Genomic DNA, 24,912 nt, shown 5'->3' with positions numbered 1-24,912 from the left:
CTGCGTGTAGCTAGTGCTGCTACGAAGCTATTACTTGCCTGGTTAAGTCGACACATGAATCTATAGTTTCTTAAAAGAGTGGACGCATTACAATATACAAACATATGACTCACGCTTGTCCATGGGCGCCTAAGTAATATTCGAAATGCATCATTGTAAGCTACCAACAGTTTTTCTCATTTTTGCAGCACTGTACTTGCACAAGTGTGCTGTGTAATACAATATGATCTGAACAAGGCTATCTTTACATCCTCTGTACACTTATTACATTTCCTTGCAAACATATTGGCCTGTGCATAGAGTTTGCAACGCATCATCATCACATAGGTCTTCTCTAATTATGTGGCCCAGTTCTTTTATTGTGAAAATCTGATGTCATGACAGCCCCAGTTTGAAGTGTAAAGTGGGTAGTTAGTCATTTATTTTCATTTTTGTCTTTATTTTATGATCAAATCACATGAAAAGATCATCAAACATAAACTAATAAACTAACTGAGTGGATAAAACTCAGTCCACTCAACTGTCATAAAGAAACAGACTGGCATTACCTTTCAAAATAGTTTTAGTTTAGTGGGTTTATTTCGGTCTTATAAAAACAAGTACAATATAGACAAATATAAAAGTATAGATACAAAACAAAACACAACACAACAAAGCAATACAATGCACTTCACCTTATTTTGACTACCCTTCTTAAATTAACATTTTCCGTTCACTCATTTTAAAAATTTTGACAGAACAAAAAGCCTGCATATTCTACATACAACAGTTTATGAGCACACTGGTATTTATAACTCAGTTTTATATTTATTAATAATACGTTTTTGAATCTGTTAAAGGTGTTACACAGTTTGATTTCTAATTCTAGATTATTCCATTGATTGACTCCTTTAATTGATATAGCTACATCTTTGTTTCACATTTGTTCGTACCTTTGCTTTTGTATACACATATAAGTCCCTCTTAGTTCATATCTATGGGTTTGAGTCCGAAAAATCCTCTGGAAGCATATTATTATTTACTTTATAAGTAATTTGAGATGTTTTATAGTCCACAAAATCATTGAATTTTAAGGTCTGTAGGTTTATGAAAAATGTGTTTGTTGAGTCTCGATAATCAGCAAAATAAATGCACTATGATTGAAGTCAGACAAACCAGAAATAACTGAGCTGCTGCAGAGCTGATTGGGTTCAACTTCCAGACAAACAAATAAGCATATTCCCGTAAAACGACAGATAACCATGGTTACACACAGGAAGTGGACATGCAGCAGATGTCCTGTGCAGTATTTTTGGGGCGTCTGGTTGAGGCTGATTTGCATCGAGTCGCTCAGTGAAGGAAATGTCACGTCGTTGTCAGGACCTAGATAGAAGAACTAATGTTGTTTCAGAATAAAATATGCTATAGTTTTTTCAATCGGACGATAGTTTTGTTAGTTTTTGACAGTTTATTATTATTAAAGATAAAATATCAGTGTCTGTTTATTGTTGTTATCGACTCCGCTGATCCCCCCACTCCCACTCCCACTCGTCGTCACAGGAATGCTTTTGAACATGAGTGGGAGTTGGTGCAGAGTCCAGCAGCCTCGGTCATAAACACACACACACACACACACACACACACACACACACACACACACAGGGCCACAGGCTGTTATGTTATCAGGCTCTGCAGATTACAAACCGCCCGTCAAATCCTCCGTTCCCTCCTCGGGGGGAATATCGGTCGTTCTGGAGATTCCTGCACAAGCTCAAAATTCCCACACTCATTCATTCCCCTTAAACCCCCCACCTCCCCCCCTTCCTCTCCCCCTTCCCCTCCTCCCTCCTCCCCCCTCCTCCTCCTCTGCTCCCTCCTGATTGGCAGGATTCAAGTTGATGTGTGTGCTCATGCCAGTGTGGAGGAAGGTTGCAGTAAAAAGAAACCGTCCTGCTTCGGGGCTGCTGCTCCTTTTAAGGTGGTATTTCCCCAGTGTGTGTGTGCGTGTGTTTGTGTGTGTGTGCATGTGTGTGTGTGTGTGTGTGTGTGTGTGTGTGTGTGTGTGTGTGTGTGTGTGTGTGAGCGGTTACAGAACAAGAGCGCTGCACCTCAGTCAGTCAGGACAAGACAAGGTTGGGATGTGAGAGTGAGTGTGTGTGGAAGTGCTGCTGGTTTGAGTCTGATAGCTACTAACACAGGAAGCAAAACATTTCACAATAAGAGCGTTGCACACACACACACACACACACACACACACCCATACCAACACACACACACACACCCACAGACACACACACTCCTCCTCCCTCAGAGGGTATAGTCCCGAAACTTGAAAGAGGCAGCCAGAGCTGTGTGATGTTCCTCTGAAGCTGCTGCTGCTGCTGCTGTGGCTTTGTGCACTTTGCACTTTGACCCCTGTGAGGAAGAGGAGGAGGAGGCATGAGGAAGAACTACAGCGCTATCCCACTCATCTATGTGACGGAGGTTAGCGTTCACACTTGTTACTTTATACCACTCTGAGTTTTTTTGTTTCCCCCCCCTCTTCTCTCTCTCTTTCTCTTTCTGTCTCTCTGGCATGACGAGAGATAAGGGAGTCTCTTCTTATTATTCTTCTTCTTCCTCCTCTTCTGTTCTTTATCTGCTCTGCATGAATGAAAGATGTGGCGAGTCACATGTAATCAGCTGCGCATTATTATTGCCCTCATGAACTCGACGTGCACCCAGCTGGGTCACATGAGGAGTTCCTCTCTTCTCTTCTCTGTTGTTGTTGTTTCTTACATTTTAGCAGCTTTATGTGGAGAAAATGTTGTTTCCTAAATGTTAAATGTTAAATGTTAAATGTGTGATTATGGTTTCCTTTTTTTTTGGGTGTGTGACCAAGGAACCAAGGATCAAGGAAGCTGTTTTTTTTACAGTAACACATCCACCGGTTGGGTTAGACAAGTTTCACCACGTTGCTTTCAGTCAGACGGCTGCTGGTGATTGGCCTCTGCAGCTTGAATAACATCTAAGGAATGTCTAGACCTCATAGATCTCATGAGCTGCTTTCATTTTTTATTTTTTATTTTTTTTCCCCTTTTTCCATCCCTGAGGTTTCATCCCTCTGATCTGCTTCAGAGAAATTCAACCAGCAGGTCATGTTTGCCCCCTCCTCTCCTCTCCTCCTCTCCTCTCCCCTTCCCCTGTCGTTATCTGTCCATCAGTAAAAATGTCTGCTCATTGCACTGTGAGTCTTAAAAAGAGTGAGCATCCTCCTCCTCCTCTTCCTCCTCCTCCTCCTCCTCCTCTCTGTGTGTGTCTGTGCTCTCATTGTGCTGACACTGCACCGTTTTATGTGTGTGCATGCATTACGTCGTCTCAGTCTGCCAGTATACGCACAACAACAAAATGCTGTTCACAATAAAAAAGAAAAAAAAAAGAAATAAGGTTATGTAAGTCTTCCAGTATAATGGGGCTCTTCCTGCCGGGCCGACAGCCTTCATCAGCGCATAAACAAGGAAATAGTTAAGATGAAGAAGCAGCAGCAGGACGTTGTTAGGTTGTTGTTGGTTATTTTATTGTCCCACAGTGTGTTTTCACCCTCCTCAAGGTCTCAGCTCTGCAGAAAAGTGTTGCAACCAGCCCATAATTAGCCTGGACGTGTGTTTTCACAGCTTCAGTGTCCTTGATATGTCGTTAAAAAGCCTCAGAAACTGAGATGATGATGATCTGAGACTGTTGAGCGTTGAGCTGCTGCTGCTGCGGCGATGGCGGTCACTTCTTCTACCCAACCGTTCACCATGGTAACCGTCACTGTGTCTCGGATACACAGTGTTTAAGACCTTGGTGTCCCCCCCCATACACACACACACACACACACACCACCTCTGTCTCTTATTAAACTGTGTGTGTTTAACCCATAACAGAGGTAATATCTCAGTGGGTATCACAGTGTAATGTGTAAACAGCACGATATCCCACGCATGTGTGTGTGTTGTACTTTTATCCTTGCGTGCACTCAAGAATAATATTATGAAGTGTTGGGGTTAGTTCAGGCTACAATGACAGACTTTACCGTCCTGTGGTAGCTGTCCTCTTAATATCTCTTAAAGTTTTTTTGTATTTTTTTGTTGAATATTTGATTTTTTTCCAAGAATCAAGTTACAGTTACAAACTGACACAACATAATCAAATAAGGGGAAAATTCAATGTCTACAAGGTGGCAAAGTAAAAATGAAATGAACTCACAGGGACAGGACAATAGAAAGTGGAAAAATAGATAAATAAATACAATTAATCATAAAAAATTACGTGAAGTACATTATACGATAATTGAAGATACTGAGAGAGACATGGGGTAGCATCACTATTCATAGTTCAAACCAAGTCAAGCTCCAATACAGAGAGATTAGTTTAGCTACCTGGTGTGCTGGTGGATTTTCCATATAAATTAAAAATGGTTTTACTTCGTCTTACTTCTTTTCTGCATCCAATAAGTTGGTTTCTCTAGAGGCACACAGCTATTGATTTCACCAAGCCACATTTTAATTGGAAGGGGGGCGTCAGATTTCCACTTTATTGCTATAGGCTTCATTTCTTAGCAATTGTCAAAAGGATTCTTGTAAGTTTCTTGGTATAATCTGTTTTAAGATTGGAATTAGTAAAGTTCCCTAGTAAACTAATTTCAGGGTCCAGTGGAAATTTAACCCTGTGGATGTTAGATAGAGTTTTATCTTAATGTTTTAGATCATGTTGTTATTATTGGATTTTTAGCCGTGATCAATGTTGGTTTATTGATTCGGAGTATGTTGTGCAGTTGTTCATGGCTCACAGAGGATGAATCCATACAGACTTATGCAGCTTTTCCCTATAGTATCATTATGGGGCTGATTATTTATTATTTTTAAAGGTTCCATGTGTGGATGTACATGTGTAGTGGGATTATAAATCAACTCTGGGTTCTGTATTAAAGTATAAAAACCTCAGTCCATGGAGAAATACACATGGACACAGAGCCTTAAAACAAGCTATCAGCACTTCCTGTTCTTTATGATGTCACAACGACCTTCCTCGGTTATGATTCGGCATCTCTGAGTGTTTTTTCTTTCCCTCACTCAAATCTTTATTTACATAAGATTAATAATACGAACATTGGTTGCTAATTTGAGTTTTGTCAGTCAATATTTTGTTCAGTTGTGCCTCTTGAAATCACATTTTCTCAGTTTTGTAAATATCTTAAAAGATAGTCAGATATCAGTCCTCTCTCCCAGCTCCTTGTCATTGTTTTTTACTTTTTTATGACCTTTTTGCTGCAAAACTCATGACATACATAGGAGTGTTTATGGCTGAAAGCACTGTTGTGTCTAAGCTCAGCTGTGCACAGCTGCGAGCTGTAAACTCTTGTTCTTTTCCACATCAGCAGCTCTTTAATTTGTCTCTTACTAATTTTCCACAAACAGAGAATGTGTCTCTTTTATCTATAAACAGATTCCCAATATTAATATAAAGGGTTGTTTATGGTGTGGACAGGGGGTTTTACATTTACCCACCTTATATAACCTCCTACAATTTGTATTGGATTTAAAGTTAAAAGAGTTTCCCATTCTTTTGCTGCCCTTACATTTCCCACTAAATCAAATCAGCACAAATGTAAAGCAGTTTATTATTTATGATTAAAGCCTCTATGTGTCCTGCTCTTCCTCATTATGATGCAGCTGCCTCTGCCCACATACAGACACAGTCATTATCATCTGTTTTGTGATGTCCATTTACTGCTGCTGACCCTGTGTACTAAGAGTTTCAGTGATATATGATAACATTCACGTTAACGAGGTAAAGGTCAACATTCAAACAGTGAGTCTCTGCGTAACAAAATAAACATCTCATCTGTCTGGTAAAGAATTAGATTAGATGCATTGTTGGTCCTGATTCATTATTTGCCACCATTGGTTAAGTTAAGTCCCATCATTACTCATCTTTTTCTGCCATCATAATTAATACTTCCAGACGTATTGTGTATTCAGCGCATAGCGGCCATGAATAAAAAACATAAACCCACGCACAAACCGTTGCAGCTGCAGATGAATATTACATCACTTTCATTGCGCCCTGAAACCGTCTGTTTTCATGATATAGCTCACATAGCTGTAGGGATTGGGGGCTGATCACACCAGAGCCTGGGGCTGTAGTTTGTTATGTACTTTAGGAAGTGAATTAATTAACAAAATAACTGTGTAGCCTCCTGGGTAAGCAGGCGATTGTTCAAAGTGGGAACAAGTATAAAGACAGTACTATTTCTGTCTGTTCCACTGTGATTAAGCTGCAAAGAAATGTTATTTTTCTTATTTATTTGTCTGTCTGCGTCTCACTTGGTTCATCAGAGGATTTGCTTGATTTAATTTTTGAATGTACAATAGCTAATCCTCCATTGTCTCATGATGAACACCAGACAGTGTTCACCAAAATTAGACACTATACGACATTATATATTTAGTACAGTAATGACAAGTTAAGCCAACTATGGTGTTATATATCTGATAAGTACAGTGAACTTTTAGCTTAAAGGACAATTCCAGGCAAATTCAACCAGGGGCTCTAGTTTCCCAATATTTTAGGTCTAAAAGAAGGATTCTGAGGAGTCTCCAGTTTTGCAGTAGTTCTGTCTGTCCCCGCATTGTCACAGCAGCGTAGCAGACGGATCTTAGGCTGTTTAGGCTGTTTACATCCCTCAAAACCAACTTTTTTTTTTCTTTTCCACACAGCGTCAGTCATCAGATGGCTTCAAACATACACTGAAGGGTTTGTTTACTTCAAGCAAGCGGACACGTTTGTAATCGGAGCTGTAATACAAAGTCTTGCGTGAGAGTCAAGTTGATGGTTAACTATGTTTACAGGTCGTCTGAAGCTCCCATTTGTTTTATCAACAAAGGAATAGCAACTTAACGTCTTCGTAGCAGTGAGAGTAAGTCTGGATATTGTTTGTTCTACCTGTAAACTTACTGAGAACGTTAACTAGACTCTCGCGAGACTTTGTATTACAGCTCCATTTACAAACATGTTGGCTTTCTTGAATGTTTGAAGCCATCTGACGTCGTCTGTGGATGTAAACAGCCTGAACAGGTCCACTCCCATCATAAGACAGACAGAACTACTGCAAAACAGGAGCAATTAAAAAGAGAATCTTCAGAATCCTTCTTTTAGACGTAAAATATAAGGAAACTAGAGCCCTATACAGTAGGTTGAATTTGCCTGGAATTGTCCTTTAAGTCAACAGCTATAGCCAACATTAATTTAGCTAAACTGTAACTTAAGGTAGCTACGATTAGTTAACTGTAACTTATTGTTTAGAAACCAGCCAACATAAGTTTGCTAAACTAACCGAAAACCTAAAGTTTAGCAATAAACTATAGGATAAAATGGCTTAAGGTCAGAGTTAGAAACTAGAACATAGGGTGTATATGATAATTTATTCACAATATAATTCAGAGTCTTTTAAAGTAAGAAAGTCAAGACAAGATAATTAATTAGGCTACTGCTGCTTATTTCCCTACAGTTTCTTAATTGGCTTGCACAACACACAGGAGACAGAGACATTGATAGTGTGGTGGGCTATAGACACTATAGGCAAGAATAATAGGATAAGTTTCAGCACCTCAGACTGTTGTTATTTCTTTGGGCCTTAATCCATGGGGTCAAACCACCTCGACCTCAAGTCACACTGGATCTAAAAATACACGTGTACAGTCTTGACTGAGTTATGATTGTACAATTTATGACACAAACTAACAGCAACAATATAATTGCTTCCATCGTGTTGGCTGCTACAGCCAGTGTTGCAGATCGCTGTGTTGTAGGCCGAGCATAAAAAATAGCTACACAATAACTAGCCTATCTTCTGCTGCTCTCTGCAACAACACCCACATGCACCTGTATCTTTGAACCTCGCCCCTGTTTCAGTTCTGGTTTTTATCCCACAGCCTGCATTGTTCAACCAACAGTCAGAAGATATTCAGTTGTTTAAAATGGCAACAGGTCCTGGCAGATGTTTGATTTGTAAAAAAAAAAAAAAACACTTCAGAATTTCTCTTTCCACTTCATTGATGAATCATTTCCACAATAATAAGGAGCAAGTGGGAGGCTAAACGCCGCATGTCCCTCAGTCACATCCTCAGGAGACAGAAAGCAGATGTACACAACCTCAATACGACCTCATTAACCACACAGGCGCCCGTCACACTGATTAGACCGGGGCTACGTGTGTGTGTGTTTGTATGTGTATAATTTCCCTGATGAAGATAATAACCTTCACTGATGACCAAGTAGATTTGTCGAAGTTGCATCTGCAGACCCCGGCCCCTGATTCTGCACACACACACACACACACACACACACATATATATATATTTATAGAAATGTAAGCTGTCATCCTGTGGTCTCCATTCATTTCTCATCATGTTTGCCACCCATGCCCAACCCAATTCTTCACCATGGCAACAAGAGATGATGCTAGCAGCCACGTCTGTACCGATCACAGCATCTGTGTAGTTTTTTCTCGTATTTTTGCTTCCTTGTTGCAACTTTCTACTTTTTTTTTTTTTTTTTTTTGTGGTAAATTGACAAAATAAGAGTTGTGAGTCATAGTTGAGATTGTGCTGGATAAAAAAAAAAGGATACCATGCATGTAGAGGAAGGTTAGTCCAAAAATGACAGAATAAAACCAGCACAGTGTGTTTTATTTCATAAGATGATTATGTATTATGCAAAATCCCCATCTGCAAATTAACTAGTTATATAAATGTAAAGTGAAAAGTTCAACATTTGCATGGTGCAGTATGTTTCCACCTGTTGCTATGAGCCATTCAAGTCAATATTAATTCAATCTGCTGCAGTCACTAATGTGTGTGTGAGTGAATAACTCCACATAAGATATGATAGGATTTATTCATGATTGACTTGCGTGGTTAAATTAAAGTTAAACAAAGCAGCGTATATTTATCTGTGCGGGTTGTGCATACACTCAGTCTCATTAACATACGACCTTGTCTGAGTCTGTAGCCTCAAGCTATACAGTACCTGCTCTAGCCTTATATTAAAAAACAGAGTCTTTTCCCTACTGTCATCTTTTTTTCTTAGTAATGTCAAGAGAGAATGAAATATTAGATTGCAGCTTTAATCCTCTTTGTTTCATATACTGTCTTGACTTTTATGGGGCGGTTTATTCTGAGAGGTGTTTTTAAAAGATAGTACATATAAACAGAAGAGTCAAGCAGTAAATGTTTGAATCTTTATGACTTTTAAGTAGGTCAGTACCGACTCCAGATTGATGCCACTCACTCTTGTCTGCTGAGTTTGAAGCTCCAGCCAGGAGCTTTGATTGAATAAACAGCTCTTTTCATTATGTCGTCTCTAGCTTGCAGGCTGCCTCCCTCTATTTCCACTCATTACACTGAGCTGCATCGTTTCTGCTGATGGACTGATGGTCGCCACGAGCCGTCCTACTACAGTTGGTACAGCTTCTCTGTTGAGTTATTTCATATTATTGACAGATAAATACAGATGACTGTGTGTTGAACCATCTCCTTTTATCTCTGTCTGACCTCGCTTTAATGCCAGTGCCCACATGTCACAGCCGTTGTCATTTAATCTACAAAAAAAAAAAGAAAGGGTCAGGAGAAAAGCCACTCAGACTAAGACAAAGAGGCTGAAATGTCACAAGCTGGCGGTGCAGGGTGGGCCGAGATGTGGGCACGGAGCGAGCTGACACATGAAAGCGTGGCTGGTGCCCCACCACTCCTCCCCCGCACGCTTTGAAAAAAAAATCCTGACCCCTTAGATATATTTCAAACGGCCTCTGGAGGTCTGAGAGAGGCGGTACTGCCCTTTATGAAAGCATTCAACCATTCTCATAGTGGAGCTGCGTGAGCTCATGTTACAGTGCTGCTGCTGCTGCTGCACAATATTACACAAAGGCAGTGTTAATGCATGCAACAGGTTTCAGTGCAAAACCATTCATCTTTGGCACGGCTACATCCCAAAAAGCTTTGTTTATGAGCCATACTGCATATCTGATTAGAGCTAATATTGTGACAACTTTATTAATGACTTCTCAAAGCATATTTGTCCCCCAAGTGCAAATGCAATATTGCAAGGCTGTAAGGCCACAGCAACTAATTAATCTTCATGGAGCAAGCTAATTATAAGCCCTCTGTCTTTAACATGGAAAAAAAGTTCATATTTGTTGAGCGAATTCAAAACAAAGCAAATTCAGTTTATGTTTTGACTCATGCATCATTACAGGGCCTTCATTTGGAAGTTTCAAGACAGCATCTTGCACAGTTGTGACTTGTGATGCTATATCTGTTGAAAAGAAGAATATGAATACCTGCAGCCAGGCTGAGGGCCCACGCTGTGTCAGCTCCTGCTGCAGCAGGTGTCTCCAGAACCGCAGACTCACAAGTTGAAAACAATGACCTCAGCGTCATTTGAACAAAACCAATAATGCAAATCAATTTAGACTGCTGAAACTGAAAGGGAAGCGTATACAGCATGCACCGTTGCCCTTAGTAAACACAACAAGAATTTTGTTTTCCTTGCAAATGCAAAATATGCTGAGCAGATAATCACAGCACCTGTGTACCTGAGAGGGAATGAGACGGAGGAAGTCTGCGGCCGAGCTTAAAATATGTTTTACAGTATGTAGGCAGATAAAAGATTTGAGATCTCTTGTGGAGGAACAATGCAACCTGAGGTATTTGTGCATGACGGTGAAGAACACAGTGAAAAAAAGGGAAAGACTGAGGCTGTGTGGATGAAAGCAGGTAGGTCGCTGATGAAATAGGAGACCAACGTATTTAGAAAATGATTCACAGTAACTTTACCATAGAGGCCACAAGCTGTCTGAGAGTAATGAGAGTAGCACTGGAGCGAGCTTGTAGAATCAATAAGTCCTGGTTCTCTGAGACAAATGAGGGCAAGGATCCAACCAGGCCTGCAGCCAGGGGTTTAAAAGTTTTACAGTCACACGAACCTTCAAACTTTTAGATTTCTTTTTTTTTATTATTATGTAATTTTATTTAAAGTACAGAAAGCAAAATTGCAGTTTTCAAAGTAGCAGAAGTAGAATTCAGGTCGAGATGTTGAATCTTTGATAAGACTGGGGCATCAAACTGCATCCTGGAGGCGGTGTTGGCCCGAGCCAGTGTCACTAGACTCCACACAAAGCCAAGATGCGGATTTGCAGGAATATTCACTGTTATTTGTTTGTGTTAAATGACCGCAGCGACATACACCATTCTTAATTGCTCTTGGGACGGCCCCCTAGTGGTCAAGGGCCCCTGAGCAGGTGCTTAGTTTTCTTATGCCTCGGGCCAGCTCTGCCTAGAGGGGAAATAAATAGTAACTCACATTCCTCTCCCATTGTTCCCAGTGAGTCTGCAGCAATTTATGACCCTGGGCCGTTTCACCACTAAGAGACCAAAAGCCCTGTCTCTGCCTTTTCAGGCAGGAGTTGTAATAGTAACATCAATTCCATTTATAAATGCATGCAATAAAACTGCGCCAGGGTTTGTGAAATCACGACCATGTTATTAACCTTGACAGCGCTGCCTGTATTTGCTGCAGAGCCGCATCTCCAGTCGGCTTAAATTTACCGCCAGAGTGCCACAAAGACCACCAAAACCTTTTCAATTCCCAACAAGCCCATTCAGACTGCCCCATTGATTTAGTTCCCCTGCTAGGCTAAGGACAAAAGGCACAGCTGGAAAGCAGGGAATCTCAGCTCTCCCTGAAGAAATGCTATTATAAAGCCTGAAAAGAGCCCAAGGAGCGTGAGGAGGAGGAGTGAAGCTTCTGCTATTAATTTGTTTGAAAGAGAGAGTTGTTATTGAGGTACGGATTGAGCAGCAGAGAGAGGACAGACAACTGAAACTGGACAGTGAAACTCTTACTTTCACATTTACCCTGACCAGGTTGCCTAACGTTGGTGTTTGTCTCCAGGTTGCAACACACAATCAACTTCCTATATCGAAATTACATGTGTTAACACCCAATGTAGGCTAACCTGCCCTGAGCTACCTGGATGACAACAAGTTATGCTAGGTTGCTAAAAGAAGTTGTGTGGCACCAAACAGTTGGTAAAAAAAACAAAAACAAAAAAAAAACATGTAAATCTTAGCATAGCTTTCATTCTTGCTCTTTCTGAACAAACTATTTTGAACAAGTCTTATCGAGTTTCACAAAGAATTGGCAGTTATGTTTTCGCTTTCCTTTAAGACACTTTCAGGATGGCTTTGCTATCTAAATGCTAGTTAGCTTTTAATTCCTAAAACAATTTAGGAAGGCTATGCTATGTGATCTTATTAGCCCGCTAAATCGTAAAGATAGCTATTAGCAGCTAATCCCATCCTTTTTTCTCTCATCTCATCTCATTAATTTAGCGCATCAGCGGTTTTGCATGAATTTACCTTGAAAACAACTGTTTCTTAATGTTCAGTTACTATTATCTCAGCGTGGTGAATGTGCAGGTCACAATGTTTACCAGAGCGTTTTGGAGTTATTGGATTGTGTATTTGATGAGTTTGATGAGGGAAACCAAGAAATCCCATTAGCTAGCCTCCGTAGCGTAGCTCTGAGCAGCTCTCTGCTCGCCTCTGCTCCGCCGTTCTAAAAATAGCTTGCACTGACAATTAAAGGTAACAAACCTACTCCTATAGGGATTAAATGGCAATGGGCCAATTTGCCAAAATGTTGAACTATCCCTTTAAAAAAGGTGATAACTTGGATGGATGGATGGTGATGGAGTTACAACTACAAGACCGTTCTTTTTCTCAAGTCTAGCCTACATTTCATTGTGTTTCCCATCTGACCCTACAGCTGCAGTAGCTAGTGCAATGTCAGTTTGAGTCTCCTGCTTGTTACTTCTGCCTGATGTTACATGTGGATGCTCAGACTGATTAGTCATTGGTCCCCATTGCCAACTGGTAGCCACAGCAGCAGCCTCCCTCATGCCCTCTTCTCTGTCGCAACGTGTTTGTGTTTGCATGCAAGCAAGGATCATTACTCATCCACCACTGAGCCTAATGGGGCTTATCAGCATCAATAGCACAAGGTGGAAAGAACATTTATGTTAGTTGAAAGTCTTACTGGCATATCCATCTTTTTTTTTTATCTTCTTTTTTTTTTGGCGGTGAGATTGATCCAGAGGGGTTACGTAAATTTGAGTTTTTCAGGGCGACACAGATCCTGAGCTGTCTTTGACTGAAGAAAGGCTGCAGTGTTTGGGAGGATTCACTCGAGATGAGACTCAAAGTTACATGTAGGTACAGCAATAAACGAAGGAAATGAAGGGGAGATAGTGGGAAGAGATAAAAGCAACGAGGTGAAAGAGACAGCCACGGAAATTATCATCCGAGAGTCAGGCACATTATAAGGGAAAATGTAATTGCTGGCACCAAAGCATCAACTTACAATAAAAGAAGCGGGAAGGAGGCTGACAGATTTAATAAGATGAGAGTGAGATTTGAGGACAGGTTGCACACAGGCATTGAAAGATGAAGAGGGGGATGTTTTTTTAGGTTTCTCTTCTTTCTTTTTTTTTTGGAAGGGGCTTCTGTGGGGGTTATATAATCCAAAAATACACCATAACTCCACTGCTCCAATTACTGAGCCCAAAGGATGTGCATGGGTATATGCAAGCAAGCATCTCCCTGTTCATTTGATTCTGACTGAACCCATGTTGATTTGACTTTTCCCTGCTTGGCACAAAGGAGATGAGATGTACCAACAGATGCACACAGCCGCGGATCGCAGCAGCTCTTTTGCATCTGTGCTCATCTGGATGCGGCTTTATTCCCACCCCGACAACAGTTGTCGCTGAGCACAGAATTCTAAACACGACAGAGCGTCTCTGTGATATAGTGATATCAGCAAAAGCTTTAGATTGGAGTCATAAGAGTAGAGTGAGGATTTTAATGTAATTCTCTCCACGTAATGTCCTTTTACAGTAACTTATACCGCCTAACAACCATACATCCCCTTTCTGTGTGTAATGGAGAAAAATGGGTGCAAGATTAATGAAACATGATCTTGTCTCGGTTTAATCTGATCCCCATAACATAAATTGATTTGTCAGTTTGCAATTATACTCAGTGTGGGTGTGCATCTCTGTGTGAGTGTCTCACAAGAAACAAAATGAACGGGAAATCAGAGACAGAGAGAGACATCTGACCACACTGTCTGCTCCGCTCGGGAGAGTTTCCCCTTCCTGTCTGACTCAGAGACACGGCGGCAACAGGGTTGGATTAAGACAGCTGTGTGTCAATTAGTTCTCACTTTCTCGTCTCACTCTCGCTCTCTGTTCGTCATTTGTTTTCTCACACATATTGGATGAAGTCAGTCTGACGGAGGGTGAAGCAGGAGAACTGATATCAGCATTGACGTCAGGTTTACTGGCACAGAATTAATAAACATGAACAACACTGGCGGTGGTTTCGTGCATCGAATGCCATTCTGTAGTAGCGACAACACTGAGGTTATACATAGTAACACGGAAGTACTTGTATATTTTGCTTTTGCGCAGGATGAAATCCAGTTCAGTCATATACGGCAGGAGTTCTCAACTAGTCTCACTCTGGGACCCACATCTTCCCATGGTCATTAAGTCGCGACCCACTTTTATAGAATTCAAACCAAGATTATTTTTTTAAGCCTTTAAAAACTAATTTTGCTCTTTATCGAGCAAAGTGCATTTCAGAGCACATGAACGCATGTACGGAAGTGAATAAAAAAATATCAAACTGCACAAAATGGAGACCAACAAAATGATATATTTGACTTCTAATGCATCTCTGCATTCAGAGCATATTCACAAAAGTGAATAAATATCAAATTGCACAAAATAAAGACCCACAAAACAAGGTATTTTCACTGCATTCAGGCCACATTAATAAGAAACTGATATCTTTGCATTCAGAGCAAATTGAGCAAATAATAAGAAACTGAGGAGGAGCATTACAACTGTGTTCACGTGTCTCGTGTGCCTTTCAAAATAAGTTATTTTTCAAAATAAAAGACATGTCCAACATCAGATGTGCATTAAATATTATTTACTTTTTTGACCAGCTGTCCGCGACCCATCCAGAACGGGTCTGCGACCCACTTTTGGGTCCCGACCCACCAGTTGAGAACCGCTGATATACGGTATCAAGGAAATTCTAAAACTATATGAGGATTCGCTGCTGCTCTTGGTTATAAATTATTTAGAACTGAAAACATTTGATAAGACATCTTCTGATGTTTTCGACATCCACATCCAAGAACATCCGACATCAAAGAACAACGCTCCACGATTTCACATTCTAGAATGCGTCTGATCTCCTTCAGACATTCTAGAATCCCACTGGAACATTCCGACTCACCCCCAACCTAAACAAGCCCCCCCCCCCCCCAACCCTTTCCCATACAGAATGTTCCATTTTGCCTCCTAAACATTCCGGAGTCCCACCAGAACATTCCGGAACCCCGTCACCCTAACATTCTGGAATCGTCCCACCATGGTGTCCCAAACTGAACGTCCTGATCCCAACCCCGCACCTAAACAATCCCGAGCCCCGCCTAGAACAGCTCCTGAGTGGGATCAGTGCTCCGGAAGTCTCTGGCTTTATGGAGGTCGCGGGGCTGATGTCACGGCCGAGTCGTCGGGGACAGGAAGCGGAGCAGGAAGTCCATAAAGAACACAAACACTGCTGCCGTAGAAAGGGAACAATGGCGTCTCATCATTAATAGCTTGGATTTTTTTTTTTCCTTTTATATTGACACGCGAATGCTCAGCTCCTTGACAGACGCATGAATTTTACATAAATGCTCCAACTCTAGATTCTGACATTTACACAGACAGATTAAAAATGCTCTGCAGCATCTCTCTATTTGTAGGATAATTGTATTTGAACTTTATTGCACTTATTAAAAGTCAGATGTGGTGACATTTAGATAAAGAATTGCAGCAGCATGCATGTCAAAGACTATATATGTGTGTGTGTGTGTGTGTGTGTGTGTGTGTGTGTGTGTGTGATGCCAACTCTGGATTTGTTTTATCTTCTTGCATTGAATCGAAGCAGGAACTGCTCCTCTGTTGCTGTTTTGCAGTTTAACAGCTTCACGTGTCATTTAGCGCTGCAACACATTAGAGATCTCTTAATGGCATTTATATAAGGCTGAAGTTTTGTGTGAGTGCCCACAGCCAGTGCCCTCTCTGAACCAAATCAATGCTAAAGTACAAAGAGAACTTCAATCCAGGCCTAATTAAATGTCACATTTAACTCTCCGCCTGCTATTTCTCTTTCACACACGCATGAGCATGGATTTTATAAATCGATAGCCGGGGGGAAATGGACTGGAAGTGTATTAGGTTATTTGGATTGATCATAAAAGAGAGATTTGTTGTCGATCTGTGCAGCGAGCTTTCTAAACATGCACACAACACATGCTCTCATGGAAATGATATGATTAAATCAGCAGGGATCAGATTCACATTTCAATAAAGGAGATGTAGATGTTGGCCTGCAGGCAGCTTCAGCCTCAGAGCCAGGTGACGTTTTTTTGTGTTTTTTTTTTTTTCACCCTGCAGGCTGAATCACCGAGCCTCAGAGTGTCTAACCTGTCAGAGCACACACTTGTCACAATGATTAAAAGTGGGCTGACTCACTCTCCGGCCTCATAAAGTGGGCTTCACGTCGACGTATGCATGAGAGGGAAGAAAGTGATAAAGAATGACAGAGGAGTAAGACACAGATAAAACCTCTCTGAGTGTGTGTTTTTATGGGATGGCAGGTCGTGGTTAGGACTTGTAGTGTGAGCATGCATTCTTATCGTGCACTCGGGACAGTAAAGTATCAGCCGGGCCGGATCATATGACAGGGCCACTCGTGATACTAATTGGTTTCTTTATCAGGAAGGCCGGTGCAGACCTGCTGGGCCTTTAAATCATTCATGACTCAGTCCCTGGACCTTTGAGGGGGAATTCGTCCAACTTTTCACTTGATATATGGCTGGTGTTATTTCCACCTATTACAGCAAGAGGATTATCAAGGTGACTATGTGTTTTAAAAAGCCTGTCTGTAAATGATGGGGATGGCGAGGCGGGTCACTGTTGATGAATATTAAGCTTTAAAAGGTGAAGAACGGTGTAAATAACCAGCAACTGATGATCATTATACCTCATCAAACTTCACAATAGTATATTAAGTGGTTAAAGTTCTATCTAGACTAAGTACAACATTATTTAATCAAATTATACTCTTTAATAATACAACAGTTACAGTCTGAAAGGAGCCATTCTGTATAATGCATTTACTTTAAAACCTGAAATACATCTTGCTTGGAATAACTGAATGCTTAATAGGATTTCTGCTTCCTTTTACAATCAGTGGCCACTTTTATGGAAGCTGTGCAATCTATTTTTTAGAACGGCAGAGCAGAGCCATGAGCTGCTCAGAGCTACGCTACGGAGGCTAATAGGATTTCTTGGTTTCACACAATCCAACAACTCCTTGTGGACATGTTGTAGCCTACACATGCACATTCAGCACGCTATGAGATAATAACAGAACATTACGAGACAGAGTTGTTTTCAAGGTATAACTGCTTGCCGAAAAACTGCCCTCGACAGGAGCGTGCATCAGTGGTTTTGCATGAATTTATCTAAAACAACTCTGTCTGGTAACATTCTGTTATTATCTCATAGCGTGGTGAATGTGCAGGTCACAACTTGTCCACCAGAGCGTTTTGGAGTTGTTGAATTGTGTATTTGATGAGTTTGATGAGGGGAACCAAGAAATCCCATTAGCCTCCGTAGCGTAGCTCTGAGCAGCTCGCGGCTCTGCTCCACCGTTCTGAAAATAGCTTGCACTGACCGAACCTACTGCTATGAAGCGATTATGGCAATGGGGCAATTTGCCAAAATGTTGAACTATCCCTTTAATATTTGGGAATGTGGTTTGCAGTTGTGTAGAACTGGACTCCATGATGCTCATTATAGTCAACCAGTGGTATAAACACACAAATCATCAAATATAGGCTATTATTTTTTTAAAGAAATGGACATAAACAATTAATTTATTGTCAGATCTATATCTGTAATACAGGTGTTCCTTGTATATTTTAAGGATCTACGTATACAACAAGTAGCTACTGACTGTGCATTTGATTACAACAACCTAATTGAATTCGGTTGGCCTGACAGCTCTTCATTCTCTGGTTATGAATTAATCAATGTGGGTGTATTCGATATCCCCTGCAGCCCCTCCCTGTGGGAAGAGCGGTGGGCGGGGCCTCGTCACACATTGCGCTTCCCCAGTAAAGCAGCCGGTCGGCCGGGGCTTTAAGAGGGATTACCGCGGCGGGCTCCGGGCTGGCTGGCTGGCTCGGCTCCGGGAGTGAACCGCACCGTTGCCGCCTTCGGTGGGTCGGTCGGTCGGTGGTGACGGTGTCCAGCGGTGGACACATCTGTCGCGGTGGTGTTAGAGCTGTGATGGCACGTGCTGCTAAAGGACAACGGTGAACTTTAGGCTTTTACACCTGAGGAAAAAACAGAAAAACGGAGAAACGGGGAGTTTACCGAGATTATGTCCGGAGCTGCTGTGGAGAAAAGTTTACCACAAGTAGAAGGGACGCAGTTCCACCAGCGGCGGTAATATGACGGTAAATACATCTATCTGTCTATCTATCTATGTTTAAATTACTCTTTGAAAAAAGAAAAGAAAACCAAAGGCTTCTTCTCCATACTGACTCCATACCATACGTTGCGTTTAGGCTACGTGGCTCACGAGAACAAAACCCCCAAAATGTGCTTTTGATTAAGTGGGACGTTCCCAGTTTAAATAAGCACACACATAAACACACACACAAACACACAACATTTTCTGGTTTTCTTGTTTAAAACTAGTAGATGAACGTCGAGTTTTGTCAATAGAGATAGAAATATAAATCCTGCACAGCTGTGGTTAACCTAATCGTGTTTCCATAGGAGGACATGGACATCAGATTTCTAAGAAAAAAGAAGAAAAAAGATTAAATGATTAGACTATTTTCTTATCAGATTATGTGTATAGACTATTGGCTGCAGATTATTACCATACATACACACTAGTAATCGATCATCAGGAGGAGGAGGAGGAGGAAGGAGCCTCTTTGATCCGATTCTTCAGTCTCCACATTTTCCTTTAAAAAATTCCCATTCTTAACATTTGGTCTTACTATTTATTTTTTATTCTTATTCCCACTCCCACAGCCGTGTGCTATAAAAAGGGACTGCGGTGAACAGCAGCAGCAGTATGGAGAAGTGAAACCTCTTATAACACACTGCACTACTATTGTATCTGCACCTGATGTGTTTATGTGTGTGTTTATGATAGAGTTTGGTGCAGGTGAACTGAGCCTGACAGTGAAGTCAGTTTGACACCTGCATAGTTGACCTTTGGATATGATTGTTGTACAGTACAGTGGCTTTATAATCCAGCCTGTGTGTTTGCAAACATTAATAATACCAACATGATGGGAGCTGAGCCGGAGGCGGAGGAGGAGCAGGTTGATCTGGTTCTGATTTCAGGTGGAGATGAATCAGAGGTTCAGAGGAAGGATTCAGATCCTTATCCGTGTCGTTCACTTATCACATCCAATAATCTGGAGTGGATTTGTGTGTAACCCCTCCAGAGGTGCTACAGATGTGTCTGTGCTGCTCCCCCTCTCCGCCTGTTGCACGAGGGCAAATCCAGTAGCAGCTTCCTGTTGTGGAGCGCAGCGCAGCGCCGTGACACCGTGTTACTGCTCCTAAAGGTTGGAGAACATGACGTGATATGACAGAAAAACAGATTTCTTGTCTGACCCAGTTAGAGGGGGGTGTGTGTGTGTAGAGGGGGGGTAGGAGGGGGTTGAGCAGCAGCAGCAGCTTCTCCTCAGTGCAGAACAATCCCACAGACACTTCCAGGCTGAGAGTTACATGGACAGACCATCGATCATCAGTCGGTGCACTGGCTTTTTATTATTTTATCTTTTTGCAATTCACATACAAGTCTTCTGATGATGTGATGATGAACTGTATTTTTGTAGTTTGAACACAGTAGGTAATAATAATAATAATATAGCCTATATAATATATAAAGAAGACCTGCTCCAGTTCCTTTTGAGAGATCTGAACAGCATTTAGTTTTTCTTGCTGCCAGCTGACGCCCACATACACAACTGTGAACCATGTCTCTGTGGTACGTTGTCCTGCTGCCTGTGTGCCATCACTACACACAGATACACACACACATACACACACATTTTTAAACTGGCGAGGCCTTCGGGGACCAGTGGGGCAGCAGACCGTCCTGTCCTCAGTGGTTAACCAGCGTAATGTGACGGCAGCTCTCATGGCGCTTCATCTCTACCACGCTGACACCTGGGAGCTGCTCGGTGCAGAGGTTGTTTACTGCAGAGCTGCTCTGTCTCTGTCTCTGTTGCTGCCTTGCCCAAGGGCAGCTCAGTGGAGGGAGGGGAGAGGGAGGGTTGTTGCAGAGTTAGTCACTCACTTCCCACAAACACATTAGAGTCTGAAACTTGTGCAGACAACTTCCACACAAACTTTTTTTTTTCACTTCTCCATCTCTGGTTTGTTTTCTCAGATGGGATCAGACTCTCTGATCCGGCCCCGGCTCAGGAACCTGAACAGGCTGTCACTTCATCGATCAGTCCAGTCACACAAGATTACTTGGCAACTATTTTGCCAATCAATGAAACCCCCAAGGTCCTTCTTTTTTTTTCTTGAGCAAAAGGAATGACGCAGAACTTTTAGACCGAGCCCAGCTCCTCTAATATGAGAGTTTGCTGCTCTCCCCTCATCTTTTACGATGATCAAATCACATCCAGTCACCCAAAGAATTGATAAAGAATAGTTTTTGCAGGTATTTGAGTCCTTACTGGGTTTTTTTTGACTGCAACAACCCTCTTTTAGGGTGTTGAATATTCACAGCAGAGAATCACCAACATTGACATATTAAAGGCAAGGCAAGGCAATTTTATTTGCATAGCCTTTTTACAAACAGTTTGTCTCAAAGGGCTTTACATGGCATCACAACATCCTCTGCCCTTAGACCCTCACATCCACTGAGGAAAAACTCCACAGAAAACCCTTTTAACAGGGAAAAATTGGAGAAACCACACGGTGAGCAACAGAGGAGGGATCCCTCACCCAAGACGGGCAATAATTAAATAATTAGATTGTAGATTGTGACAAAAACCCAAGGTAACCTCTCTAGATTGTTCATTTTTGATCCAAAATCTAAAGGCAAGAGGGAAAAAAATGCAAATCCTCACATCTGAGGAGCAAAAACTGGGAAATGTTTGTCGGTTCTGACTGGAAAAATGGTCTTAAAACTCTTAATTAATAGACAAATACTGAAAACCCATCTATTAATCAGACTGCAAGTCTATTGATTTCCTGTTGTAAACACTTACAACTCATCTATAGAGCCCATAAACGCACCATATACACATAAATACATTCTCCATTGAGCCGGCCGACTTCTCTCCTTTGCTTCGTCTCGGTGTTTTCAGATCTAAATCGAGTGCAGCTGGATGGAAACGTGTCTCCATCCCATCATACATTATGCACACTCAAACATTTGGCAGCAGCTTCCTTCGGTTCAGAGCGATGTGGTCTTCGTCTTCTTGCTGGACCCGTGCACGACGCCAGCACCTGTGGAGACTTGGCGTGCAGCGGCGTCGTCGTCGTAACCGGGGCCGACGCTGCACAGCTTCACCCCCGGTGTGATGAAGAGAGAAGGCGACTGATAAGAGCAGGCGAAGAGGAGGAGGAGGAGGAGGAGGAGGAGGAGGAGGAGGGGAATTGATTGGTTGAGCCAGGGCAGATAGAAGGACCGGTGTTGACTCGGTTTATCTAAATATCAATATGGAGGATGCCTTGTAAAGGTCAGGTCGCTCGTCGTGTGTGTTTACTGTGTGGTTGTATAATTAATGCATGGAATAGCCTTTTCTATCGCTATCATTAGATCACGTTCAAAGAGAGGACCATATGCAAGCTGTGTGTGTTTGATCTAAAGGAAGGGGATGGGGTTGTGTGTTTGTGTGTGTTTCCTTCTCCTCCTCCAAGTTCCCCACACTTTTCCCTCCGGGCAGCGACTTGTTGTTCTAAGGTTTTTCAGTAAAGAGGAGATTGTCTTGGCCCCGAGGTTTGATTCAAAACTGGAATCTTATTTATTTACTGAAATAGCATTTTGTCACACATCCAGATACGGTTTGTTTAGTTTGTGTGTTTGTTCTGGCTGAGGAGACTTCTCCAAGCCCCAGTTGTGTAGTTGTTGTTAGACACCAAAGAAAAACTCAAATAATCTCAGGATGCAGAGAAATCAGATTTCTACCTGAAGCCAGAAAGGAAAGGAAGTCTCTGATTGGTTACTTTGTCTGATAGTTTGTGTTTGTAGATCAGATATACACTTTTAAATACTGTTCATACTTTCAGTTTCAGTTATAACATACTTTACCAAAACTACTGCATCCAGTCATTATATCCATTATTGATTGATTGATCTGCTAAGTGTTTTTGTCAATGAATCGATTGAAGGTGAATCCAAAACCTAAAGTCAACCAATTGACAGTTTTGTAGGATGACGAGAATCAGCAACTTTTTTTTATCAGAGGCTGAAATTAGCACTTTTATTTCAACTTTAAAAGAAAGTCCAACTCATAATGAACCCGTCAATCAGCTGATTGATCTTTTGTACTTGTCATTTTTCTGGCCCTAAAACACCAAAGTCACTTTTTATCAAACTTTATCACATTGTTGTTGATTCTCTTAGTTTTTATATCGGTGTACACAGGGCCAACTGATTAATCTTATTTCCATCGTCACGTTACGCGCCCCGTAACCCGTAATCTCTTGTTTATGACAGATAAGACTACACAAATATAATATACACATGGTAACATGGTAGATGATAAATGACGTTATCCACCGCTCCGTGGATTGATTTCTCACCGGCTTCGTTGAAAACAAATGCACATGGAGGAGAGGAGGGTTAGAGACACAGAGGAGGAGACACCAGACTGGTCACACTGGGATCAGATGAATCACAACAAGGAAACTAAACGATCATGGGATTAGTGAAGGAAAATGAACAGTCAGGTCTATTGTGGAGTTATCTGTCGCAGCTCTTGTGTTGCTGCTGCTGGTGGACACAAGAAAAACAAAACAAAGGGAGGAACTGGCTCGACTGGCTCTTTCTGATGGGTCAGTGGAAATCCCTCCGGCTGCTGCTGCTGCTGCTGCTGCTGCTGCTGCTGCGAGAATTAACTTATCACACAACAAACACCAGGAAAACACAGAACAGTCTTCTTCTCACACTTTCTTTTTCTTTTTTTTAAACCTCCCTTTGACTTCTATTCATACTTAATTCCTTTAAAATGTAAATGCAAAACGAAACGGAAAAGCAGAAAATCCGAGGCATTGAAGAAGACGAACAGAATCAAAGGACTTTTCGGCGAAGAATAGCCGCCGATAAAATTTTTATCTAACGACGTATTGTTGCAGTTTTAGTGCCTGACGTGGAAAAGGAGGAAACAATAATAAAGAAATAAAAAACAAAGAAAATGGAGCTCAGAAGTTGCATAATGTGTTTCCAGCCTCGGGGGGTAAATGGATTTTCTTCTAAAGTCCCAACAACAACAACAAGAGCAAGAACAACAGCTGATTTCACAGCAGCAGGTTGAGGCTCGTTTTACTGTCGGACGTCTGGAGGCTGAACAGGAAACACACACACACACACACCACACACACACACACACACACACACACACACACCACAGTGCTGAGCTGAGCTGTGGTTGAATGGGAGCTGATGTGACTGATGGTTTTTCTTATTCTTCTCCATCAGTTATTATGGCGAGGGTGCGAGCCCCGACCCCGCTCAGCTTTTCTCTGCTTGGTCGCGTCTGTTGTCACGGCAACTGGTGGAATCCCCCCCCCCCCCCCTCCTCCGCTTTAGCCCCTTTCTCTTTGTCGTACCCCCCTCCCCACCCCCTCCTCTCTTTCTCTGTCCCCCGCCCGAATAAACAAAGCTCAATCTTTATATTTTTTTTAACATGTTTTTATTTGAGAAAATAAGTATAGATCACAGATATTCAACATATAACATTTTTTCTTATTTTTCTTATACAAAAAATTAATTAAATAATGAAAATAAACTCAAGATCACCTCAAACGTTGCACTAAAATGGTTGCACGCATGAAAATATACCAGATTAAAATAATAATAAGTGAATGAGAAATAATTCTCAACCTTTATACTAAGATGAGCGGACGTGCGAGGGCCGTGGCGTGCAGGAAAATCTGTGAAATGTGAATTATTGGGATGTTTCACATGTAGGTACACAGGTTTATCTCTCCACCTCCCTCCCTCCCTCCATCTCTCCCTCCATCTCTCCCTCTCTCTCTCTCGTGGATTAGGGATTGAGTGGGTTTAGCCCGACAGTGAATAGACACACCAGCAGTGATGCCGGGTGTGTGAGTAACACGATGCGGATTATCCAACACACAAATACTCTGCCCATCAAAGAGATACAGCACACACACACACACACTAGTCATTGCATATAAAGCTGATTCATTGCCAATTGTTAAACTCGCAGAGCAGAGAGCTGTTTTAAAATTTGGTTCAACCAGTGTTGTGTTTTATTATGAAACCACTCGACAGCCCAGAATCATCATTACAGCTTTCATGGACTGCAGCTAACCATCAGATTTAATATCAGAATAACCTGCAGCGTTATAAAAAAAATGAATTAAACATTTAAAAATGTAAAAAAATAAATAAAAATTGAAAAATGCTCATCCTTCAGCCCATTTTAATGTGAACCAAGAGTCAAACACACACAAAAATCTTCACATCTGAAACTGCAGATGTC

The 24,912-nt window shown here is 41.6% G+C and overlaps 1 protein-coding gene across 2 annotated transcripts in view; it reads left to right on the top strand.

Annotated features, from left to right (window-relative positions):
* The first annotated feature begins 2,289 nt into the window (after positions 1-2,289).
* Positions 2,290-24,912, top strand: part of LOC146962412 (transmembrane and coiled-coil domain protein 3-like) — a 45,896-nt gene continuing 23,273 nt past the window's right edge. Inside the window, exon 1 of one of the 2 annotated variants that reach the window (XM_085769139.1) lies at positions 2,290-2,463. In XM_085769139.1, coding sequence (XP_085625265.1) covers positions 2,419-2,463 — 45 coding nt within the window. In that variant the 5' untranslated portion in view covers positions 2,290-2,418. Of the gene's footprint in view, positions 2,464-18,372; positions 18,652-24,912 lie in introns of those variants that run through there. The other variant, XM_085769140.1, reaches the window with a different exon arrangement.

The sequence above is a fragment of the Trachurus japonicus genome, chromosome 23 (assembly GCF_045865225.1).
Source record: "Trachurus japonicus isolate A0001 chromosome 23, Traja_1.0".
Classification (NCBI taxonomy): Eukaryota; Metazoa; Chordata; class Actinopteri; order Carangiformes; family Carangidae; genus Trachurus; species Trachurus japonicus.
The sequence above is the reverse complement of the archived record's forward strand: the minus strand, read 5'-3'. Positions and strand labels throughout refer to the sequence as shown.